This window comes from Gymnoscopelus braueri (genome assembly GCF_963280865.1).
Source record: "Gymnoscopelus braueri genome assembly, chromosome: 15".
Lineage (NCBI taxonomy): Eukaryota > Metazoa > Chordata > Actinopteri > Myctophiformes > Myctophidae > Gymnoscopelus > Gymnoscopelus braueri.
Window position 1 is genome coordinate 6,504,676 of NC_137620.1, and position 20,854 is coordinate 6,525,529.

Consider the following 20,854-nt stretch of genomic DNA (forward strand, 5'->3'; position numbering starts at 1 on the left):
AGGCATTGGACCAACAGACAGAAACTGTGAAAAAAGAGATCACACAGATGATACAGTTTCACGCAAATAGCTGGAAAATCCTGGGTTTAAGTGTTTTTCAAACTGCTCCAAATTGCGGACAATCTAAGGGCGGAGCTTACTGGTCAACGTGATAGATGTGTTCCTCATGAGTCAAGGCACATGTGTAAGCAGGTTTAATGGCTGTCGGCCAAACGAGGCATGACTTTTGCCTGTTTAAAGTTTGCATTTTCAAAAAATCGCTATAGCGCCCCCCTTTGACCAATTGGAGTAAGATTGGTTTCAGTGATATTTGGAATGACCCTCAACATTACTGCAAAGTTTCAAAGAAATGTGAGTCTGCATGTATGTGTTAGGGGCAGATGAATAATTGTCATAAAACTGCAATATTCATTGGCTCATTAAAGCTTCATTTTTTCACTTATGGAAAATCTTTTGCACATGTTTGTCGGCATAGGTCCAAAGTTCATGTGTAAAACGTTTCGTGCAGATTACTCAAAAATCCCAGGAGGAGATAGGTTTTAACTGTTTTTCATATAATTCAAAATGGTGGGAGATCTAAAGGTCAGAGGTCAAAAGTCAGAGTGTGAAAGTTGTTGATCATGAGTAGACGCATATGTATATTGAAGTTTCATGGCTGTAGGTCAAACAGGGCATGAGTTGTACCTGTTCAAAGTTGGCATTTTGCTATAGCGCCACCTTTTGACGAAAGATTGTGAGAATTATTTCTTGATAGTTTTTCATGACCATCTACCATATGGCCAAGTTTCATAAAAAGCGTATGCACGGTTCAGCCAGAACTGCGAAAAGTGGCAGAAGAAAAAAGAGGGGAACATTAAGACAGGTCCAGAGCTGAGCTCTGGCCCCGTAACAAGCAAAATATATATTTTGGCTCCTACACTCTGATCATTTTCAGAGCTTCCGTGCCAGACCAGGAGACCTGGACACCTGGTTCTGCCAGACCCCTAGTGGTTGAAATCTGAATGGCTGGGTAGGAAAAGAGGGACAGACCGACCGACCGACCGACAAAGCCTCCTGTAGGCCGACCCCCTGGGTCTGGCAAATATACTAAGGATTAGTCTGTGACATCACTGCTAAAATACCAAGGATGCGTCCGTGACGCCAATATCATATTAACAGAGACGACGTTACATTTCGAGGTTTCAAAGACCAGTGCACACAATGCTTTGGTTGTGTATGGTTGATCTGTTGTTATTATAACTCAAGACAACATCAGGAACACCGTCAAACTTTATTATTCACTCTAGACTCTGACAAGTGACTTTTCTTCTGTGAATGACATTCTCTCTCCCAAAGCCCCATAGTCCACAGCGCCCCCATGAGGCACATATTTACCATTACTGTTAAATGAAATGGTCTCGAGTGTGGAAGAATATTGGCCAATGTGAATACTGGCCAGCTGCGAGAGGCCAATCGTACTCGGGAACGGTTTGAATCAATCGGACTCAGTCTGAATCCGCCCTAAGTGAATGTAATGAATGAGCATGTAAAAGAATAAACTAACTGTGGTCCAGGTACCCATGAACCAGAGTTGAGCTGAGATCCAACTCAAGGAGGGGAGCAGTATCGGCCTGCAAAGAGGATGCTCATGGTGGGGTTGTGTCGGATGAAGAGGAGGAAGGGGTGGTCAGCATAGATGCTGGGACTCGGTTCGTTCGCGCACATAACAGCTCCAATTGAAGTGGCGGCAGCTGCCTTAGTGCCCTCCTCGTTCACTTCCACAAAGGCCTTGTGCACCACCTTGGAAAGCACCAGGTCGTTGGCTGGAGACATGCCGGAGAAGTCACTCTGTATGATGTCAAAGGCGTCCACCATGCCCAGTTTGATCAAGGTGTCGCTCATGTCATATGTCGTCTCCATCTTGAAACGAGGCAGAGACAGATCAATGTGTATGTGCTTCATCTTAGCTGGATTGGTCCAGACCACAAACCTTTCATAGGTTAGCTCCTTTTCTAGTTTCTCCAGGCCTGTCGTATCGTCCTCCATCTTAACTGGCAGAAAGATAAGCATGCTGAGGTCTTTCCCTGTGTAGGGCAGCTCCAGGACCTGACTGTTGACCTCAGGAATGAAGGCAAGAGGGAACGTATCCTCCTGGTACATCATCTTCACCGGCTTGCTTTCAGTCTTGCTGAGTCTGAACCGTCTATCCCAGGTGAAGTCCTTATGGAACGACTTGTCCCATTTGGCTTTGAAGTAGATGGCATTGACCAACACCAGTCTGGTACATCCATCCACCACACCTGGGGCAAGCAAGTCCTTGATTTTATCTTGTGTCTGTTTCTCCACCCAGCTGTTGATGTTCAGCCTGGCTCCGTCTGCGTTGCCAATGAAGTCCACAGGCTCCAGCTGTGCATCATAGTGCTTTCTGGTGGCACTTAAGAACTCCTCCACAAACTGGTAGGACTGCTCTCCATACAGGCGGTTGGCCAGGCTGAGGGTGTAGGACGTCCTTGTTCAGGTCATTCATAAGCTTAGAAAAGTCCATGTGGACGTCATCCTTAAAGTGCATGACCTCTGATATCTGTGCGGCTGTGTTACCACGGGCCCCCAGCAGCACCATGGCCAGAGCAGAGGAGATGCTAAGGGGAGAGTAGAAAACATTGCCAGTGTTGTTATTGTCTGACAGCTGTTTGAACAGAGACAGGGAAAATGTGTTGCAGGCCGCTGCCAGGGGCGTTGGGGATGGCATTGTGATCAATGACCAATGTCCTATAATGTAACGACTTTGGCCCAATTTCTAAATGTTACAACTTCTTAACCAATGTCCAAATGTCCAGCGACAACCTTTTTCTATGGAAACCTGTGATGTGTCAATATCTGATAGCTGATTCTGATTCAATAATGCTCATCACTATGATGTCACCATGATACCGGCCATGTTCAGAGTCAGTCTTGCCCAAACATGGCGTTGCCCAAATATGGAATTCTATTACCTTTCTTACTGTTACTGTCTACTTTTCTTCCTCTTTCACCAACCAACCACAAACCAGGTATGTACTATGTGGTCTGTTATTGAGCTGGCCAGTAAATGGTTGAAAAATACACTTTGACTTTTTTGTTTTGATCTGATCCACACCCCTGGGTGAGTGCCAATATAAATAAACACCAGCACAATATCCCCTGTCCTTCATATAAATATATATATCTACCACATTATCAAACTAGCTGCAGTCTGACAAGAGTAGCCTAGCAGTGATGAGGCCCCGTCAGAGATATAGCGAACACTAGGTACTTTCCACTCTATCTTAATACCAAGAAGACTATATATATATAGAATACCATATATATATAGAATACCATATATATATAGAATACCAAGATTGTACTTAAAGTAAAATTTTGAGGTACTTTTACTTTACTGGAGTATTTCCAATTTAGACAATTGGAAATACTCCAGTAAAGTAAAAGTACCTCAAAATTTTACTTTAAGTACCTTTACTTTTTTTTTTATCCCACAATTTTGTAACCCTTATTTTTCACCCAGTGCCAATTTGCTAAGTGATCCTGGGCGCTACACCCCTCACCAGCCTAGGGAGGCCAGGGCCGAGCTCATGCCTCCTTCAATGCATGAGAGCCAACTGACCTTCTTGTCACCTGACAGGGGGGAGTTTCCCTGGTTGGACGTAGCGCGTGGAAGGAACACGTTATTCCATCCAGTTCCCTTCTCCTCCATCAGGCGCCCTGGCTGTCATGGGGGAGGCGCTATACCTTTACTTCTACTCCACTACATCTCAGAGGCAAATATTGTACTTTTACTCCACTACAATTATTTGAAAACTTTAGTTACTTACTATATACATTATTACGTTATAAAACATACATTAACCACTTTAGCCCTATTTTAAACCTATGCTATTTGAAAATAGCCGATCTACAAACTCAACAACGCGTTGTGAGCTTGTAGATCTGCTATTTTAGTACTTTTACTTTTGGTACTTTAAGTACATTTTGATACCAATACTGTTGTACTCTTACTCAAGTACATTTTTAATTCTGGACTTTTACTTGTACTTGTACTTGTACTTGTACTTCTACATTGTAGTATTGAAACTTTTACTTAAAGGAGGAGTTCACCCAAAAAATGACTTATTTTCTATCAATTGTACACCCCATGAAGCCTTGAATTCATGGATTTGTTGCATTCCTAAACTAATAATTTGATTCCCATCTCCTACCAGCTAATGTATCCGGTAGGAGACACAAAGTAGATTCTTTGTGTCTCCTACCGGAAATACACACGGCCATCAAATTATTGGCTTAGGAATGCAACAAAAACAAAAAATAATCCATGAATTCAAGCCTTCGTGGGGTGTGCAATTGATATAAAATAAGTAATTTTTTGGGTGAACTCCTCCTTTAAGTAAAACACTTGAGTACTTTTTCCACCACTGGTTGTAGTTGATACTGAGCAAGCCTGCACGTGATTAGCCTTGTTTGGCAGCACGTTGTAAACCTCTTCAAGTCATGTCAGCCACCACATGTTTTGCTTTCTAATCTGTTGCTGTACTTTTAGCCAGGTAAGCCTATAGCGGCTAATCCTCTGGAGGAAGAGAGAGAGCAGAGAGGGAAAGGAGAGGAGGACAGGACAGCAGAATCACTGGGAGTGCTACAGTTGAAAGCGGGAATAGAAGGATATAATCAACCACTCTGGCTTGAATTCTTCTTTTTTAATTCAAGAGAACCAGGTAAGCCAAATAAAATGAAATAACCATACTTACCTTAAAGGAGTGGTTCACACAAATAATTACTTATTTTCTATCAATTACACACCCCGTGAAGCATTGAATTCATGGATATTTGTTTTGTTTTTGTCACATTCCTGAGCCTATAATTTGATGATAATAATAAAGATGCTAATGCATCTTTATTATTAATGCATAACACAAAGACTCTCCTTTGTGTCTCCTACCGGAGAGACCGCCGGTTATCAAATTACTGGTTTAGGAATGCGATAGAAACCAAAAAATCTCCATGAATTCAATGCTTCAGGTGTGTAATTGATAGAAAATAAGTATTTTTTGGGGGTGAAATACTCCTTTAACCGTACCATACTTAAAGGAGCACTTCACCCATTTCCAACCTATCTTCATATATTGGTCCTCACTAATGCTCATTGTAAGATAGAAAGATTTCTGTCTACTCGTCCTGTGTCTCAGAGTGTGTCCACAGAGACTTGCTAGTTCAGAAACCTGCCTACCAGTGACATCATTAGTAGGCAGCTTTGGACATTACAAACAAGATTTATTTTATTTTATTTTATTTTATGCACGCAAGCACAAACAATGGCCAGGGGTCCAGGTGTGCTTTAGGATTTTGTGACAACCACCCATTATTATTGTAATATACAACTATACAAAAAGTTATACATTATTTTTGTGAACGTGTACTTTGTGCGCACTCATTTCCCAAAACGGAGGCTAATACCCTAAACTAAAACACATATTGTAATCACGTTCAACCTGGTGTCGTGATGTGATACGTTGTGAGCTTATAGATTGGCTATTTTCACTATGAATACAGGAGTGCATTGAAAATGTTACTTGCATTGGTGTGCCTTGGGCATTAAAAAAACACTGTTCTGGCCTACTTTGAGTTGTCTCCGCCAGGCCGAAAGGCATGGCGAGAGAGTATGTTATACGTGTGTCCGTGTGTCCATCTGTCTGCGAACAGCTAATCTCCGGCACCGTTGGCCCGCTCTCTGCGAAACTGTGCACACACACTCCCTGGATGCCAATTCAGAACCTCTGCCCCACATTTTTCACATGGGCCTGTTATAGCGCCACCAGGAGGCCCATTTGTGCAAAACACATTTTTGGATATTACTCATACAGATTTTATCCAAACATCACGCAAATCGGTACACAGTATCTCTATAGTCATGTGATCAACACGGATCTGTCTGATTTTCCATTTTCCATCTTGATTGGCTAAAAATGGCTTCCAAAGTTTGCAGGAGTGCTCCGTTTTGAACAAAATGCCTCAAATCATGAACACAGCATGCAATTCCAGTGAAATTTTGCACGCATATTTCCACTATGCCGAGGAATAAATGCCACTTGAATATTTTAGAATCAGCCTCATGGTGGCGCTATAACAGGCCGATTCGTGTTTTTACCTATAACTGCACCGATCTGTGTAAAACTTTGTATGCACATTCCCTAGAGGTCAAGGAAAAACCTTTGCCCTGCATTTTTAACATCTGCCTTTTATAGCGCCACCAGGAGGCCGACTTATGTAAAACAATTCTTTTTATATTATTCTTTCCGATTTTATCCAAATTTCAAGCAAATCGGTACACATGATCTCTATAGTCATGTGATCAATACGGATGTGTTTGATTTTTCATATTCCATCCTGATTGGCTAAGATTGACATCTAAAGTTCGCAGTAGTGGCTTGTTTTGAACAAAATGCCGCAAATCATGAACGCAGCGTCCTATTGCGGTCAAACTTTGCACGCACATTCACACTATGTTGAGGAACAAATGCCACCCTTTTAACATTGGCCTGTTATAGCGCCACCAGCAGGTCTAATTTAGCAAACCAATTTTTTTAAACAGAACGCCTCAAATCATGAATGCAGTGTCCAATTGCCGTGCCAGGCCTAAGAAGAAATGGCACCCTTTTCACATTGGCCTATTATAGCACCACCAGGAGGCCACAATAACCTACTTGACCTGGCGGAGACTTGTGCTCCGAGGAGCACTTTTTCTAGTTTGAGTCTGCTTCTGGCATGACCTGACCCACATAGGAACAGTACTGGAAACATAGGTGTTTGGAAAATTGCAATGCAGTACGGAAAACTTGAAACATGTATTTTGTCCACAGCATGTCAAAGGAAAGGGCCGCCTCTGTCACCTCCGTCACCTCCGCCGCCTCTGTCACTAGTGCAGCCACTGCCGATGGCTCTATAGCTTCTGCAGATGGGTAAGAATAGATTCATACCAATATCTGTTCTCTGACTGGGATAGTGAGTAGTGACACACATGAAATACATGAGGATATACAGCTAAAAAATATATATATGTATTTATATATATAAATGTTTGAGCTGAAGAAATAAGTTTAAAAAAAAAGTTGACTCAGAGTGCCAGGGTTAATTGATCAGCCGTGTCTCGAATTGTCTAATTGTGCTCTCCTCTGTTATCCACGAGTTTCCAGTGCGAAGCTTTGGGTTGAATTATGGGCATCACTTCCTGTTATGTCAGTCATTCAATTGATTTGAGTGATCCGTGTCAGTCAATAATAATGTGGGAACACAACCTGACAGAAAAAAAGGCTCATATTAGCCTGCCTACTTAACCTACAAGATCTCCCTCCACGCAGCTGATACAAGTTAATGATCAATGTTCAGCTCTCCTGCTGTGACACCTGAATCTCTGCATGGGGATTAAATAGTGCTTGCTAAGTAACCTCGCGTCACCAGACTTTCCACCTCGGAGGATTAAAGCCTGGTATTCGTTATGAAATGGCCCGTGTGATCCGGTCTAGGCCAAGCCTACTGGGGAAAAAACCCTGTGGTTCCGGGTGTGTGGGTTCCGGTTTTTCAGCGCCGCTTTGTTTTGGTTCCCCCAGTTAGCATTTAAATGCTAAATCAAGTATAACTACTAGTTTAGTCTCACCAGTCGCTACGAGTTGGAATAAAGGATGGATATACCAAACAAACTAATCCTATAAGCTAAACTACGTCACATCAAGGGTTTTATTGGGTAGGCCCTAAAATTAAAATGCCCTTGATCGCGGGGAATTATTTGGGGGTGATGCACATGCACTGTGGTTCCGGCTTGTGCGGGTTCCGGCCGCTCGACCGGATCAGAAACCCGAAAATGGTATTGCTCCTAGGCTACTTGCTAAGTAAGCTGCACCAACGCTCCTGATTTTGTGTATAGAGAGGCGGGTGTATAGAGGCGCAGAGAGACTGCGCCTGATCCCATTGGTTCACCGATCTGTCCGTCAACCCCCGCCCCGTTAACACAACATTACGAGCGACGCCCACTGCACTCTGGTTGGTTGGGGAAATGAAACACTTCCTATACCGGGTACACCGACGCGTTCCTCCAGGCTTTTATTTTTTAGCAAAACTAAACAATAAAAGTCTGGAGATCGAGGCTACTTGCTAAGTGACTTCAGCGCTTGATAATAAGCATTGATTTTTAATTTGAATCATCTGTGTGTGTGTGGGGGAGGGTCTTGTAGGGTAAGTAGGCAGACTAATATGACCGTTTTTGATTTCTGCCAGGTTGCGTTCCCACATTACACGGATCCCACAAATGAATTTGAATGTCTGACTATAGATGGGTTTCCCGTTTGTAAACATGAGAGGATGATGCGCGCGCAGTGGAGGGAAGAGCCTGTAGAGGGCGCTATTACCCGCAGCAGCTCTGGCCATTGTACATTGATAAAATAAATGGTCTTCACCGGGTTTAATGAAAGTAGATTAAATGATGCAGTTTGTAATATCTTCTTTACTCAATAAAAATGATTTGTCGGAAGTTGTATCTGTCTGTATATAATAGCAGCATTATGCCTATTATGCCTATAATAGCAGCATTATGCCTATCTAAATCCCGAAAATAACAATAGAGTGAATGGCACTTCCGGGTCGTTCTACCTCCCGCATGCGCAGATTGCACACTCTGCTCTGTGATGACGTCGCGCGGAAACCCATCTATAGGAAGTGATGTCCATAATTCACACACGCCCTTTTCCCCAGTAAGCTCCCTAGCAAACTTGTGGATAGTAGTGTGAGAGGCCTAATATCACCCCCGGTTAAGGGTAGTTTTCCTTTAGGCTAGTGGATAAGATGTTTGGCTTAGTGTCCCGTGAGGGAGACACAGGTTCGAATACCGGGGCGTTACATACACACACCCAGGAGAAAACAGCAGAGAGGGAGCCAGCTCAATGGTACAAAATTATAAAGGACTTGTCTTTAACCCATTAAGACCGGGAACGCATCTGTGTCATTTTAGATTTATTTTTCTATATAAAAATTGCAGATATACAAGCTCATAGCGCTGCACCGAGTGCCGCGCTATGAGCTTGTATATCTGAGCCTTTGTATATATAAGCTTTTTTAAATTTGTGCAAATCTTTGAATATAGATTTTTTAAAGTGAACATTTGTAAAATATTTTGTTCCAGGGACCCCCCCAGAAGCAAAGATTTTTGTACACATTTTCACGATTTTACTATTTAGTTAGTTGTGTTGGCTTTAGTATCCCCACTGGGAGTTACATTGGTGCCGTGACCCAGATAGGGTTTTCCGGTGGGAGGAGGTCAATGGGGAATGAGTGTAGCAGAGTGGCTCAGTATGTGTTTGGTCTATAAAGTGCAGAAGCTTTCATTACAAAATGGTCTCATCAATTGTGTCAGCAACAAGCCACACAGTAGCAGTAGTTACGTGACTTCAGTTACGTGTTCTTATACATTTTTCTCCTCACTGGGTTGGTGTATCCATCTTTGATTTCTCAAACTTAAATTGTTTTTAGCATTTTTGAAAATGGGTGAGCAGACAGGACAGAAGTACACTGTTTCCCTCCTGTTATATAGTAGGATAGTAGAGTAGTAGGACAGTCATGACGGTATCTTTGTCTCCCTTGAGCTGTTGGAAGTGGATATTTTACACCGGCTTTTATTGTCCAACTTACAGCAGTACCCCGACGTCCTCCGCGCGGGGGTCGTCATCGAGCTCCATCGGCGACGTGCCTAAGAAGAAATCCTCCAAGAAGGCAAAGAAAGTAGTAGACGTCGAAAAAATGAACAAAGTGTACAACTCTGTGCTAAACAGCGTGTTTGGAGCGGTACGTACAGTAGCTTGCAGGTAATAGGGCATAGCAGTGGTGGCGATTTTGTGGTGCCACAAATCTGCAGTCCGGCAGCAATCAGCTAACTCCAAAATGTTCATTTTTCAGGAAATGACAAAAACAAAAGTTAGGAGGTTTTGTTCATCATTGATAAGAACAGCTGAATGGACCTCCAAGCTCACAATGAGGTTGGAGGTCAAAAGCCTGGAGTCAGCAAAACCAGCTCCAACCTCCTTTGCTGGATTTAGCTGCTTTAGCAGAAAGTTTGAGGATCCAGTGGAGTTGGCTGGTTTTGTCAGAAGCACTTTTTAATACTTTTCATTTGTTCAATATTTTTTTCATCAACACACAGGGTGTTCAAATAGCACTGATTTATGGGGGAAAAATGCTAAAACAGAAAAATGTTGTTAGCTGGTTCCTGCCGGACAGCAACGATATACTGTAGGCTTCTGTGAAATACAATTCTAACCGCAAAACAAAGGGTTATATTAGATATAGTATATCATATAATTAAATGTTTTATGGACATAAAACCAGCAGCCTGGATGGCTTGGTTCCAGGCTTAGAATAATTAATATATTTTCGGAAATCTCTTTGGGAAAAATGAATGGGCTTTAGCTGCCCCATAGCTGTTCTGATCTGGAATTGAAAGTAACCATAAAGAAAACAGGCCACAAAGTAAAATCAGGAGTGTTCAAGCTTGCTGTAACTGTGTGTCAAAATGGTTGACAACCAAAAAAGTTAGCCAATGTATATATATATATATATATATATATATATAGCTTAATTCTTGATTGAGTGATACAGTATGTGGTTCAGTCAGCAGGTAGGTGTTATCCTCTTGTGGGTTAAGCCTGGTGGGACTGCAGTATTAATAGCCATTACTTGAGGTTAACTGCCACACTTCATTATGCTTAACCAGGTCACTATAGCATCATCACAACATTTCAAGACAAAAACATGGGATCCTTTTCGGTATGCAATCATGCTGATGTTGAGCCCACTACTTTATTTACTTATTATAATTATGATTTGCTTTGGACAACCACCTCAGCTAAATGTCTGAAAGGCAAATGTGAACAAATAACAAGCAGTGCTGTAAAGTAACTAATTATATTTACTCTGTACAATTTTGTGTATTTTTACTTTGTAATACTTTTACTTCTACTCCACTACATCTCAGGGGCAAATATTGTACTTTTACTCTACTACAATTATTTGAAAACTTTAGTTACTAGTTACTTTGCAGATATAAATTATTACGGTATAAAACACACATTAACCACTGTAGCCCTATTTTATACATAGGCTATTTGAAAATAGCCGATCTACGATCTACGAGCTTGTAGATCTGCTATTTTCAAACAATTTAGTACTTTTATTTTTGGTACTTTAAGTATATTTTGATGCCAATACTTTTGTACTTTTACTCAAGTAACATTTTTGAACACAGGCCTTTTACTTGTAACAGAGTATTTTTATATTGTGGCATTGCTACTTTTACTTGAGTACTTTTTCCACCACTGCTTTTAATTAAGTAAAGACATCCGAATACTTCTTCCACCACTGAACCTCACACACACCACCATGCACTACACAACATAGGCCTACCTCACACATTTTATAAATAACTTTGTCTATATTTGAAAATAGCCAATCCTACAAGCTCACAACGCATCGCAAATGCGACGTGTTGTGAGCTTGTTTATGTGGTTACGTTGTTATATAAGGAATCATTTGTTTGTAAGATACAGGTCAGGGTTTTCAGTATGAATGAATTAAGCGTGTTGGCAGTCATGACAATAGTTGAAGTAGTTGTGCGTGCGTGCTGCGCATGCCATGTGCACTTTAACACCTTTTTTATTGTCTCTATGTAGGAAAGAGAACTGGCTCTCTCTGAATTGGACGGTAAGTGTCATCGTGCATGGCCACAAGTCATGTTCATTTAAAGTAATAAAATCACACTGATGTTTAACCCATTAAGACCGGGGAAGCATCTCTGTCATTTTTTAGATTTATTTGGCTATTCAAAAATAGCAGATCTACAAGCTCATAGTGCTATGAGCTTGTAGATCTGCAGTTTTTGGGAAAAATCGTGAGGATTTGTGTTTTAAAGCGAACATTTTTTACTCCGATCTGTGCTAGGGGTCCCTGAAACAACGTATTTTGAGATGGGGGTCCGCGGCCAAATACATATAATTTTGGGGGTCCTTGACATGGAAAAGTTGGAGCACCACTGAAATAGCAACATACTGTTAGGATTTAGAAAACATTTTTAGATACGAATTTTGGCCGCGGACCCCCATCTCAAAATGTTTTGTTCCAGGGACCCCCCCAGAAGCAAAGATTTGAGTTACAATTGCACGTTTTAAAAAACATATATATTCAAATATGTTCACAATTAAAAAAAAATAGCAGATCTACAAGCTCATAGCGCGTCACTCGGTGCCGCGCTATGAGCTTGTATATCTGCTATTTTTGAACAGCCAAAGATATAAAAGAAATGACACAGACATGTTTCCGGCCTTAATGGGTTTAAGCAGCGGAACTGTTCTCTGTTCATAAATGTATTAAACTCTTTGTCACAGAGCTGGCTGAGGCCTTCAAGGAGTTTGACTACGACTGCGATGGCTATCTGAACTACAAAGACGTGGCTGAGTGCATGAGGACCATGGGCTACATGCCCACCGAGATGGAACTGCTGGAAATAGTGCAACAGGTCAAAATGAGGAGTGAGTCACTCATAGGAGACGCGCAGTGCGTTGTGAGCTTGTTGTAGATTTGCTATTTTTGGTAAATAGATGTGGTGAAGAGGGGGGGAAAAGGAGGGGACCAAGTGTACACCCCTGGGGGACCCCGAATCAATGAAGTATATAGGGTTTAATTATCTGTTGACGAGTTAGACTGAAGTGAATGCAATAAGAGGCTATTTTAAAAGACTAATGTGAACGTGGTTTACATTTGAAAATGGCTCATTTGTATTTAGAACTGGAGCAGCAAGTAGAGACTTGCGTGTTATTTGCTGAATGAAACAGGACTGAATGTATTGGTGACACCATGACTGTAGCAGGGATCAAACCTCCATCACCCTGAAGAAATGATGTCTAAACACTTGAACCCTGTTTCCATATAATCTGATTCCTTCTAAAAAATTAACCTACTTGGATATTATTAGAAAATATATACTTTCCTCTGTTTTTACCTTTCATGTACTTAGAAATGTGGTAAGTTGAGCTGTGAAGCAATGCAAAACTATTGAATGAGGTTGTTTGAGAGTCTGTTTGTATGCACAGTATGTCACTGTCCACACATTTGTCCACCAGAGGATGCTGATAGCACCAAAACCAACTAGAGCAGACCTACAGCCATAATAATGCAGCTCACTGGGTATGAATGTACTGTATGTATATGTCTGCAAATTTGTCCACCACGATGGAGCTGAAACGGTTCTCTTTAAAACATACATATATTTATTATTTGATTTCCCTGTTTATTTTAATGTTTTGCTGTCTTTGTAACTGAACACACCTGCATGTGGTGACTCTCGTCCACAGTGGGCGGGTTGATGGACCTGGATGACTTCATTGAGCTGATGGCGCCCAGGTTGATGGGAGAGACAGCTGACATGATGGGGCTCAAGGAGCTGCAATCAGCCTTCCAACAGGTCGGCCCACTGATTCATGTGTGAAGCCCCATGATAACTGAAAACACATGAATTATTGACTTCAAACATAGTCAGTGAATGTGATTTACTTTAATAACTTAAAAACTTTAACACAAACACAAACACGTACTATTCGGGCAGGGAGGGTGATAATTGTCACAGCAAGTAATCCTACGGGCTGGGGGGGGGTGGCACCTGTCAGCAGGGAGTGTTAGGCGGGAGGACTATATGAAGGCTCTTCGTCCTCCCGGTGGGGGCTCCTCAACCGGTAGGTGAGGATACAACAGCAGTGACAACGCACAAATGTGTGTGGGGAGGAATCAATTGGCCTGACGACTAAATTGGGGGGGGGGGGGGGTAAAAAGCACACCCAAATTGTGGTATTGCTGGTTTAGTCAATTAAAAACTAGCTGACCAATGTCAGTATGTGACGAGGTGGGAGTCAGAAGCAGTGGTGTAAAGTAACTACAGTACACTTACTCAAGTACTGTACTTAAGTACAATTTTGAGGTATTTTTACTTTACTTGAGTATTTCTAATTGTCTCCGCCAGGCCGAAAGTCACAAATGCCAGAAATCATGAATGCAGCGTCCGATTGTGGTGACACTTTGCACGCACATTCGCACTACATTGAAGAACAAATGCCACCCTTTTAACATTGCCCTATTATAGCGCCACTAGGAGGCCAATTTTGCAACACTTTTTATTTTTATATTACTCCAAATTCAAACATCATGCAAATCGGTACACATAAAGTCAAGTGATCAAGATGGTTCCGTCCAATTTTTCATATTCCATCCTGATTGGCTAATTCCGAACATTGCTGCCCCACAATAACCTACCTGACCTGGCGGAGACCTGTGCTCCGAGGAGCACTTTTTCTAGTTTTCAATACTTTTACTTCTACTCCACTGCATCTCAGAGGCAAATATTATACTTTACTCGACTACAATTATTTGAAAACTAGTTACTTTGTAGATTTGGATTATTATTACAGAACACACAGTAACCACTTCAACCCTATATTTCGGCCATTTGAAAATAGCAGATCTACAAGCACACAATGCGTGCAAATATTTGTATACATTTTATACATTTGAAAACGTGAAATGGGACATTCTGCATAATTTGTACTTTGTAGCCTACTTTAAGTACATTTTGATACCAGTACTTTTACTCAAGTAAATTCCAGACTTTTAATTGTAACGGAGTATTGCTGCATTGCAGTATTGATACTTTTACTTATTAAAGTAAAAAATGTGAGTTATTTTTCCACCACTGGTCAGAAGGCCTAGATGTCCGGTTATGATAGTGACTGTTCCATCATGGTTCCTCTCTCTCTCTCTCTCTCTCCATCCCTCTCAGTTCGACACAGACGGTGACGGGAAGATCACCCAGGAGGAAATGAAGGAGGCGGTGAAGTCCCTGCTGGGGGAGAAGCTGAAGAAGGGAGAGCTGGAGGAGTCCATGAAAGAGCTGGACATCAACGCGGACGGAGACATCGACTTTGAAGGTGAGGGGGAGAGGAAATGGAGCTCACTGTTTGTGGATGAGTGTTTCTAAAGTTTCATTTAGACCAGGGGGTCTTCAACGTTTTTCAGGCCAAGGACACCTTTGGTGGAGAGAGACACAGGAGGGACCCCCAGTGGTGTAAACTAAGTAATTAAGTACATGTATACTCAAGTACTGTACTTAAGTACAATGTTGAGGTATTTTGACTCTACTGGGGTATTTCACATTTTTAGTACTTTTACTTTTACTTCTACTCCACTACATCTCAGAGGCAAATAAATATTGTACTTTTACTCCACTACAATTATTAGAAAACTTTAGTTACTAGTTACTTTGTAGATTTTGATTTTATTACAAAACCACTTCAGCCCTATGTACTTAGTTACAGTACTTTACACCACTGCTGTTTTCTGCATGCATGTTCTACTAGTTTCTTGTCCAGAGTAAATACAAATCCTGATCTCTTACCCTGTTGGCATTACTTCTCTTCTCTTCTCTTCTCTTCTCTCTCCTCTTCAGAGTTCGTGATGATGCTGTCCATTCGTTAGCTTGTGAGAGGACTTTGGCCGTCCAGACAGAGGTCGACTGTGGGCCCATCTACTGTAACATGTTCGAATCATTGTACAGTATACCAGCGTTTATCTCTTCTGTGTATGTAGGCTTCTATAAGATAATGTGTGCCTAACTGTGATGACGGTGTATGCGCACTACTTGGGATGGTGCTGCATAGAACATTTGGTACGGCTATGATCAATGCTCTGAAGACGATCTACTCTACAGACCTGTACTTGTAATGTTATTTTTGAACAGATTCCTGTGATATGGCATGTAAATAAGATTATATTTTGCTATTTTATAAAAGAAATTAAGAGTTGTTATTTTCAAAAAGGTCTCCTCACTGTGTTGCAATGGAGCGTGCACAAAAATGAATTTCACCCACTGTTTTATACCTGTAAACCTGTGACAATAAAGACGATTCTGAAAGATGACACCTCCCCCGTATAGTGTTGATTTTGACAGCAAATTTGTATTCCGTTTTAGTCATAGTCTTTTGAATCAAATTCCATTTAGTTTTAGTCATATTTTAGTCATCTGAAATGTTTTACTGTCAGTCTAGTTTTAGTTGTCAACTAAATCTACGGTTGATTTAGTCGACTAAAATGTATTTTGGCAGTGCTTTGATGGCGTTGTAATTGCTGATTTTACACTTGGTTGCATGCTGAAAATAGCCGATCTACAAGCTCACAACGCCTCGCAGCGACACGTTGTGAGCTTGTAGATCTGCTATTTTCAGAGCGCAACACCCGAGCGCAACCAAACATAAAATGATTCGTCTTTTAGTTCTACTGGATCTGTTCAGGATCTCCACTATAGTCCCTCACTAACATTTTAGTCTAGTTTTTTTTTAATTATCAATATATTTAGTCTTAGTTTTAGTCATCATAGCTTAGTTTTTCTTTAGTTTTCGTCAGTGAAAAAGGGTAGTCGAAGAACATGTTTCGTCATCGTTTTAGTCTACGAAATCAACACTGCACACGTATCGCAAAATGGCTTTTAATAAAACCAGAAAATAGGTAAAATAGCCAATATACAAGTTCACAATGCATCACAGTGTGATTGCTGAGCTTATACCAAATCGTCTATTTTCGCTATATGAACCCATCACTGAATGAACTGACGAATCTTTAAGTCTTTCAGAACTTTATTCCTAAAACCTTTCTCTCATAAAGGTGTGGTGATTGTTAAACAAAAGGAAATGATAAAGTAATGATACCTACAGTATCTATCTAGAAAAGGTTATTTAACCAAAATGTCACCAATATCATAACCCTAATCCTATAATGCATCTGCACATCCAAAACCATGGTGCAGTTATATCAGGGGAAAAGTCACATTTCAGGAGAAAATTTGACATCACATTCTTGCTCGCACCACTTTACCGAGCTGACAATCGTTACATTTTAAGGAAGTAAAGTGGTTGTCTGTCCAAGTGCTACAACTCAAGACCAGCATTTGGAATGATCTCCAATAGGCTCTATGCACAGCAGCCATATTAGAAAGAAATTGGGCCTCTTCCTTAATTCCTTCACAGGTGTTACCAATTATACTAATTAAGGCTCTGTTCCATTTAATGTAGCATAGTGGTTCTCAAACTTTTTAATTTCAAGGATCTCCATAACTCTGTGTTTGGTTCCATTTGTACACTCTCAGAGTTACACACCCGTAAGAGGCCATTTGGAACCCCCTCAAGGAACCATGAGGGTCCCTGGACCACACTTTGAGACCCTCTGGTGTAGCAGAGTGTTTCCAGTGAGCCAATATGCACAATATCAGCACCCTGACTCTGTTTGACCAGACTGGAACAGAGCCTTCATTAGTTTAATTGGTAAAACCTGTGAAGGAAGTAAGGAAGAGGCCCAATTTCTTTTCAATATGGCTGCTGTGCATAGAGCCGTCTACAAGTTTAATACTACTGGTCATTTAAACTATATATTATAATATCAAACTATATGTGCACACAATTCAGCAAAATCTCCCAACATATCATGCAGCAATACAGTGTGTAACCTGCAGAAATGAAAGTCTCATTGCCAGACAAATTAACAAATGAGAAATAAATAAACAAGCTATATCCTATATATAAAATGGCTTCCAAACTGGCTTCAGTTCTTTTAGGTGGAGTGGTTGTTACGGATGTGGCTTCACAGCCACAGGAGTCAGAAATTTGGCCTGTGACATTGTCAGTGTTTTTCTGCGTGGAACAGATTTAGTTTTTTTAAGCGAGAGAGAGACATTACTTCGTCCTTAAGATGCTGAGATGTTGTCCGTTGTGAAGTAATCGGCGAATGTGGTCACAAAAGTGTACTCCCCTAACCTCCCTGTAGTTAAATAGGAATAACTTCATAATACTAATTAAAAGAGGTGTCCACAAGATTGGAAGATATTACTCACATGCGAACATCTACATACAAGGAGTGGGAGGAGTACAGCAAAAATGGCCGTCATTGCGTCATCTCAAACTTAATCAACATTAAGCAATGTCACTGCTAACCTTTGTTCCTCTTGCGTCCCATTTTAGCCATTAACAGCAGCAAACACTGTTAACACTGCTACATACGAACATGGAAGAAACTGCAAAAGAAACGTCATCTGTATGTAAAGAAGTAGCTTATAAATGAAGCTAACAAGACTATCACAGAAAATTAATACATTAAGACCGGGAACGCATCTGTGTCATTTTAGATTTCTTTGGCTATTTTTGTAGATCTGCTATTTTTTTGTATTTGTGTAAATCTTTGAATATATATGTTTTTCAACATTTTTATAACTCAAATATTTGCTTCTGGGGATTCTACAAATGTCTTCTAAATCCTATCAGTTTTTTAAAAACTTATGTTTCTATAATATCAGTGGTTCTGTCAAGGACCCCCAAAATGATTCGTATTTGTCTGCGGACCCCCCCATCTCAAAATATTTTGTTCCAGGGACCCCCAGCAGAAGCAAAGATTTAAGTTACAAATGTTCGCTTTCAAAATAGCAGATCTACAAGCTCATAGCTTGTAGCTCATAGCTCAGCCCTCGTTCCGCACTATGAGATTGTATATCTGCTATTTTTTAATAGCCAAAGATGTGACACAGATGCGTTCCCGGATTGAATGGGTTAAGAAAATTAAGATTTTGTACTACATTTTCATCAACTCAAGGAATTCACTCAAGCAGTTCGTGGCGCATGAGGGTATTTTGAAGCAAAACAGGAAGTGAGTATCAGTTGTCATGCTTGCTTTGGTTGTCCAGCTGTGAAATGACCTGCTGGTCAGCTGACTCCTGTGACATCACTGACTCCTGTGACATCACAGGCTCCTCCCTCTCCGTTCCTCTCCTCGCAGGGGAATGTTTGGACAAGCTTTTTGTAAACCTCAAGACTGTCATGTCACCTCCCAACAAGCAGGCTTTTTTTTTTTGTAAACGTAGGCTTTTTTCAGTCAATTTGTTTAATTAACCACTTAAGCCCAACGTGTCGCAAACTGGCTTGATGTGAGCTTGTAGATCTGCAATCTTTTAAAATAATAAATAAATAATAATCATAATAATAATAACAATATTAAAAATTCTATTTTTAAAACATTTTGCCTAATAATGACATGCCCAAAACAGCGACACCAAGATTAAAGTGGTAAAAGTCTTGCCTTTGTGCGTTTTTGCGTAGAATGTATCGTATGTGTTGTAGTCTTTTGTAACGCATTGGTCTGCTCATGGCGCCGACATTACAATTTGAGTTGGGAGTACATTCAGTTTTGCTCAGGACTAACACTCGCTCCTGTACTCACCGTAACGTACGTAAGGTGCTGCTTTGGACAAAAGTGCCAACTAAACGGTTAATGCATTCTCACACCCAGGTCGCACTACTGCACGTCGACGAGTTGGGTGAATTCTGACCACGTGTCAGACGTTTGACACGACAGAAAAGCTTTCCTGTCAGGTCGCATGTTGACGGGAGGGGGGGGGGGTATGCAAATCAAACGGACAGAAGCGGACATCGTGTCCCTCAGCATGGGTCAGTGGTTCTTAAAGTGAGGTTTCGGGGATCCGCATTCCAGTCACGCAACGCAGGACTACCGGGAATGTTGAAAAGCGACGTGACAGGGGAGTCAATGTTTCCCATCTCGTCTTCATAGTACGACCTGGGAGCTTGTGTGGAAATGGTTTAGTTATGTATTTCCACAGCTAAACAATCACAGAAAGAATGACCAGTTGCGTGTGCGTGTGCACACCTGCATGGAATAAGACGTCAGCATGAAGTTGATATCTGGGCTTTGATCGAAGCATTTGTCCGACTATCAGCCTTTTAGTCACTCAAAACTCAACAGAGAACGACACGTCGACAACATCCTTTATCATTTCCCACAATGCACCTGTCCAGTGGCTAGACAGATTCTCCCAACGCTACGCAAGCTCATTTTCCATTCTTCACTCTTCTGTTATATTTCCTTACGTTCCTTTATCCTCTGAAGGACTTGATATACTTCATTGCGCGCGGTGTCGCGCAGCAAAAGCAGCGGATATACAAGCTCACAAGGCGTCGCACCGCGATGCGTTGTGAGCTTGTATATCTGCTGTTTTCGGTGCACAACACTGACGCGCAATAGAGTATAAATCCAGCTTTATGTGTCAAATCTGGTACATTGATAAGCCTGTGTCTAGTTCACATATATGACTCGCGTTGTCCATCTGTTGGAGCGTTTCGCCATGTTTGCTGTCGTCGTTTGTTCGCTTGGCCTACGCCTCGTTGCTCAGCTTGTCGGATAATTCGGCCATGATGTCATGAACCCAGACGTCCTGCTCCTCCTGCGAGGTGTCGACCAGGAAGACCGTCAGCTTCCTGTCCCAGGGATGAGGCGCTTCCTGTACGGCCTCCAGCTGGGCCACCAGGGGCTTCTTCTCCACGTGGTTGCGGAAAACAATGGAGGCTTCCTCCGACCACTGCCTCGGCTTCACTCCTGTTTGGTGGAGATGAAGAACAAATGAGTCTGGCATAAAGGTTAAAGACTTTTAACCTGGCATCTCTATTTTGGGCGTAGGTGAACATGACATTTGTTCAATAAATGTATTATGTCAATTATTTTCCTCCTCCCAAAACGTCACTAAAGGTGCTTGAGTACCCTTTTCTTTGGCCTCATTTAGTATTCCATATCCTATGAATTATGTATATCTCTGCTGTCGGGCAGAAACCAAATGACCGACAGTTTGAGGATCCAATGGAGTTATAGGAGGTTTAGTCCGAAGCGCTTTTTAATACTTTTCATTGGTTCAAAATTTGTAAAACTCACACACAGACGT

At 41.4% G+C, this 20,854-nt stretch overlaps 2 protein-coding genes and 1 pseudogene across 3 annotated transcripts in view; 1 reads left to right on the plus strand and 2 right to left on the minus strand.

Annotated features, from left to right (window-relative positions):
* Positions 1-1,587: 1,587 nt before the first annotated feature.
* Positions 1,588-2,728, minus strand: LOC308102211 (leukocyte elastase inhibitor-like; annotated as a pseudogene). Its single transcript has one exon. The product of its transcript is annotated as a leukocyte elastase inhibitor-like (transcript).
* Positions 2,729-6,867: 4,139 nt separating this feature from the next.
* Positions 6,868-15,564, plus strand: LOC308102212 (calcium-binding protein 2-like; the record flags this gene model as incomplete). Its single annotated transcript, XM_080451812.1, has 7 exons — positions 6,868-6,965; positions 9,687-9,837; positions 11,718-11,748; positions 12,429-12,572; positions 13,395-13,504; positions 14,870-15,017; positions 15,536-15,564. The coding sequence occupies 7 exons, from the start codon at positions 6,868-6,870 to the stop codon at positions 15,562-15,564; spliced, it is 711 nt and encodes a 236-aa protein (XP_080307938.1).
* A 1,113-nt stretch (positions 15,565-16,677) lies between these two features.
* tdrd7b (tudor domain containing 7 b) overlaps positions 16,678-20,854 on the minus strand; it is a 48,116-nt gene continuing 43,939 nt past the window's right edge. Inside the window, exon 20 of the mRNA XM_080451376.1 lies at positions 16,678-20,514. Within this exon, the coding sequence (XP_080307502.1) occupies positions 20,294-20,514 (221 nt within the window). The 3' untranslated portion in view covers positions 16,678-20,293. The remainder of the gene's footprint in view (positions 20,515-20,854) is intronic.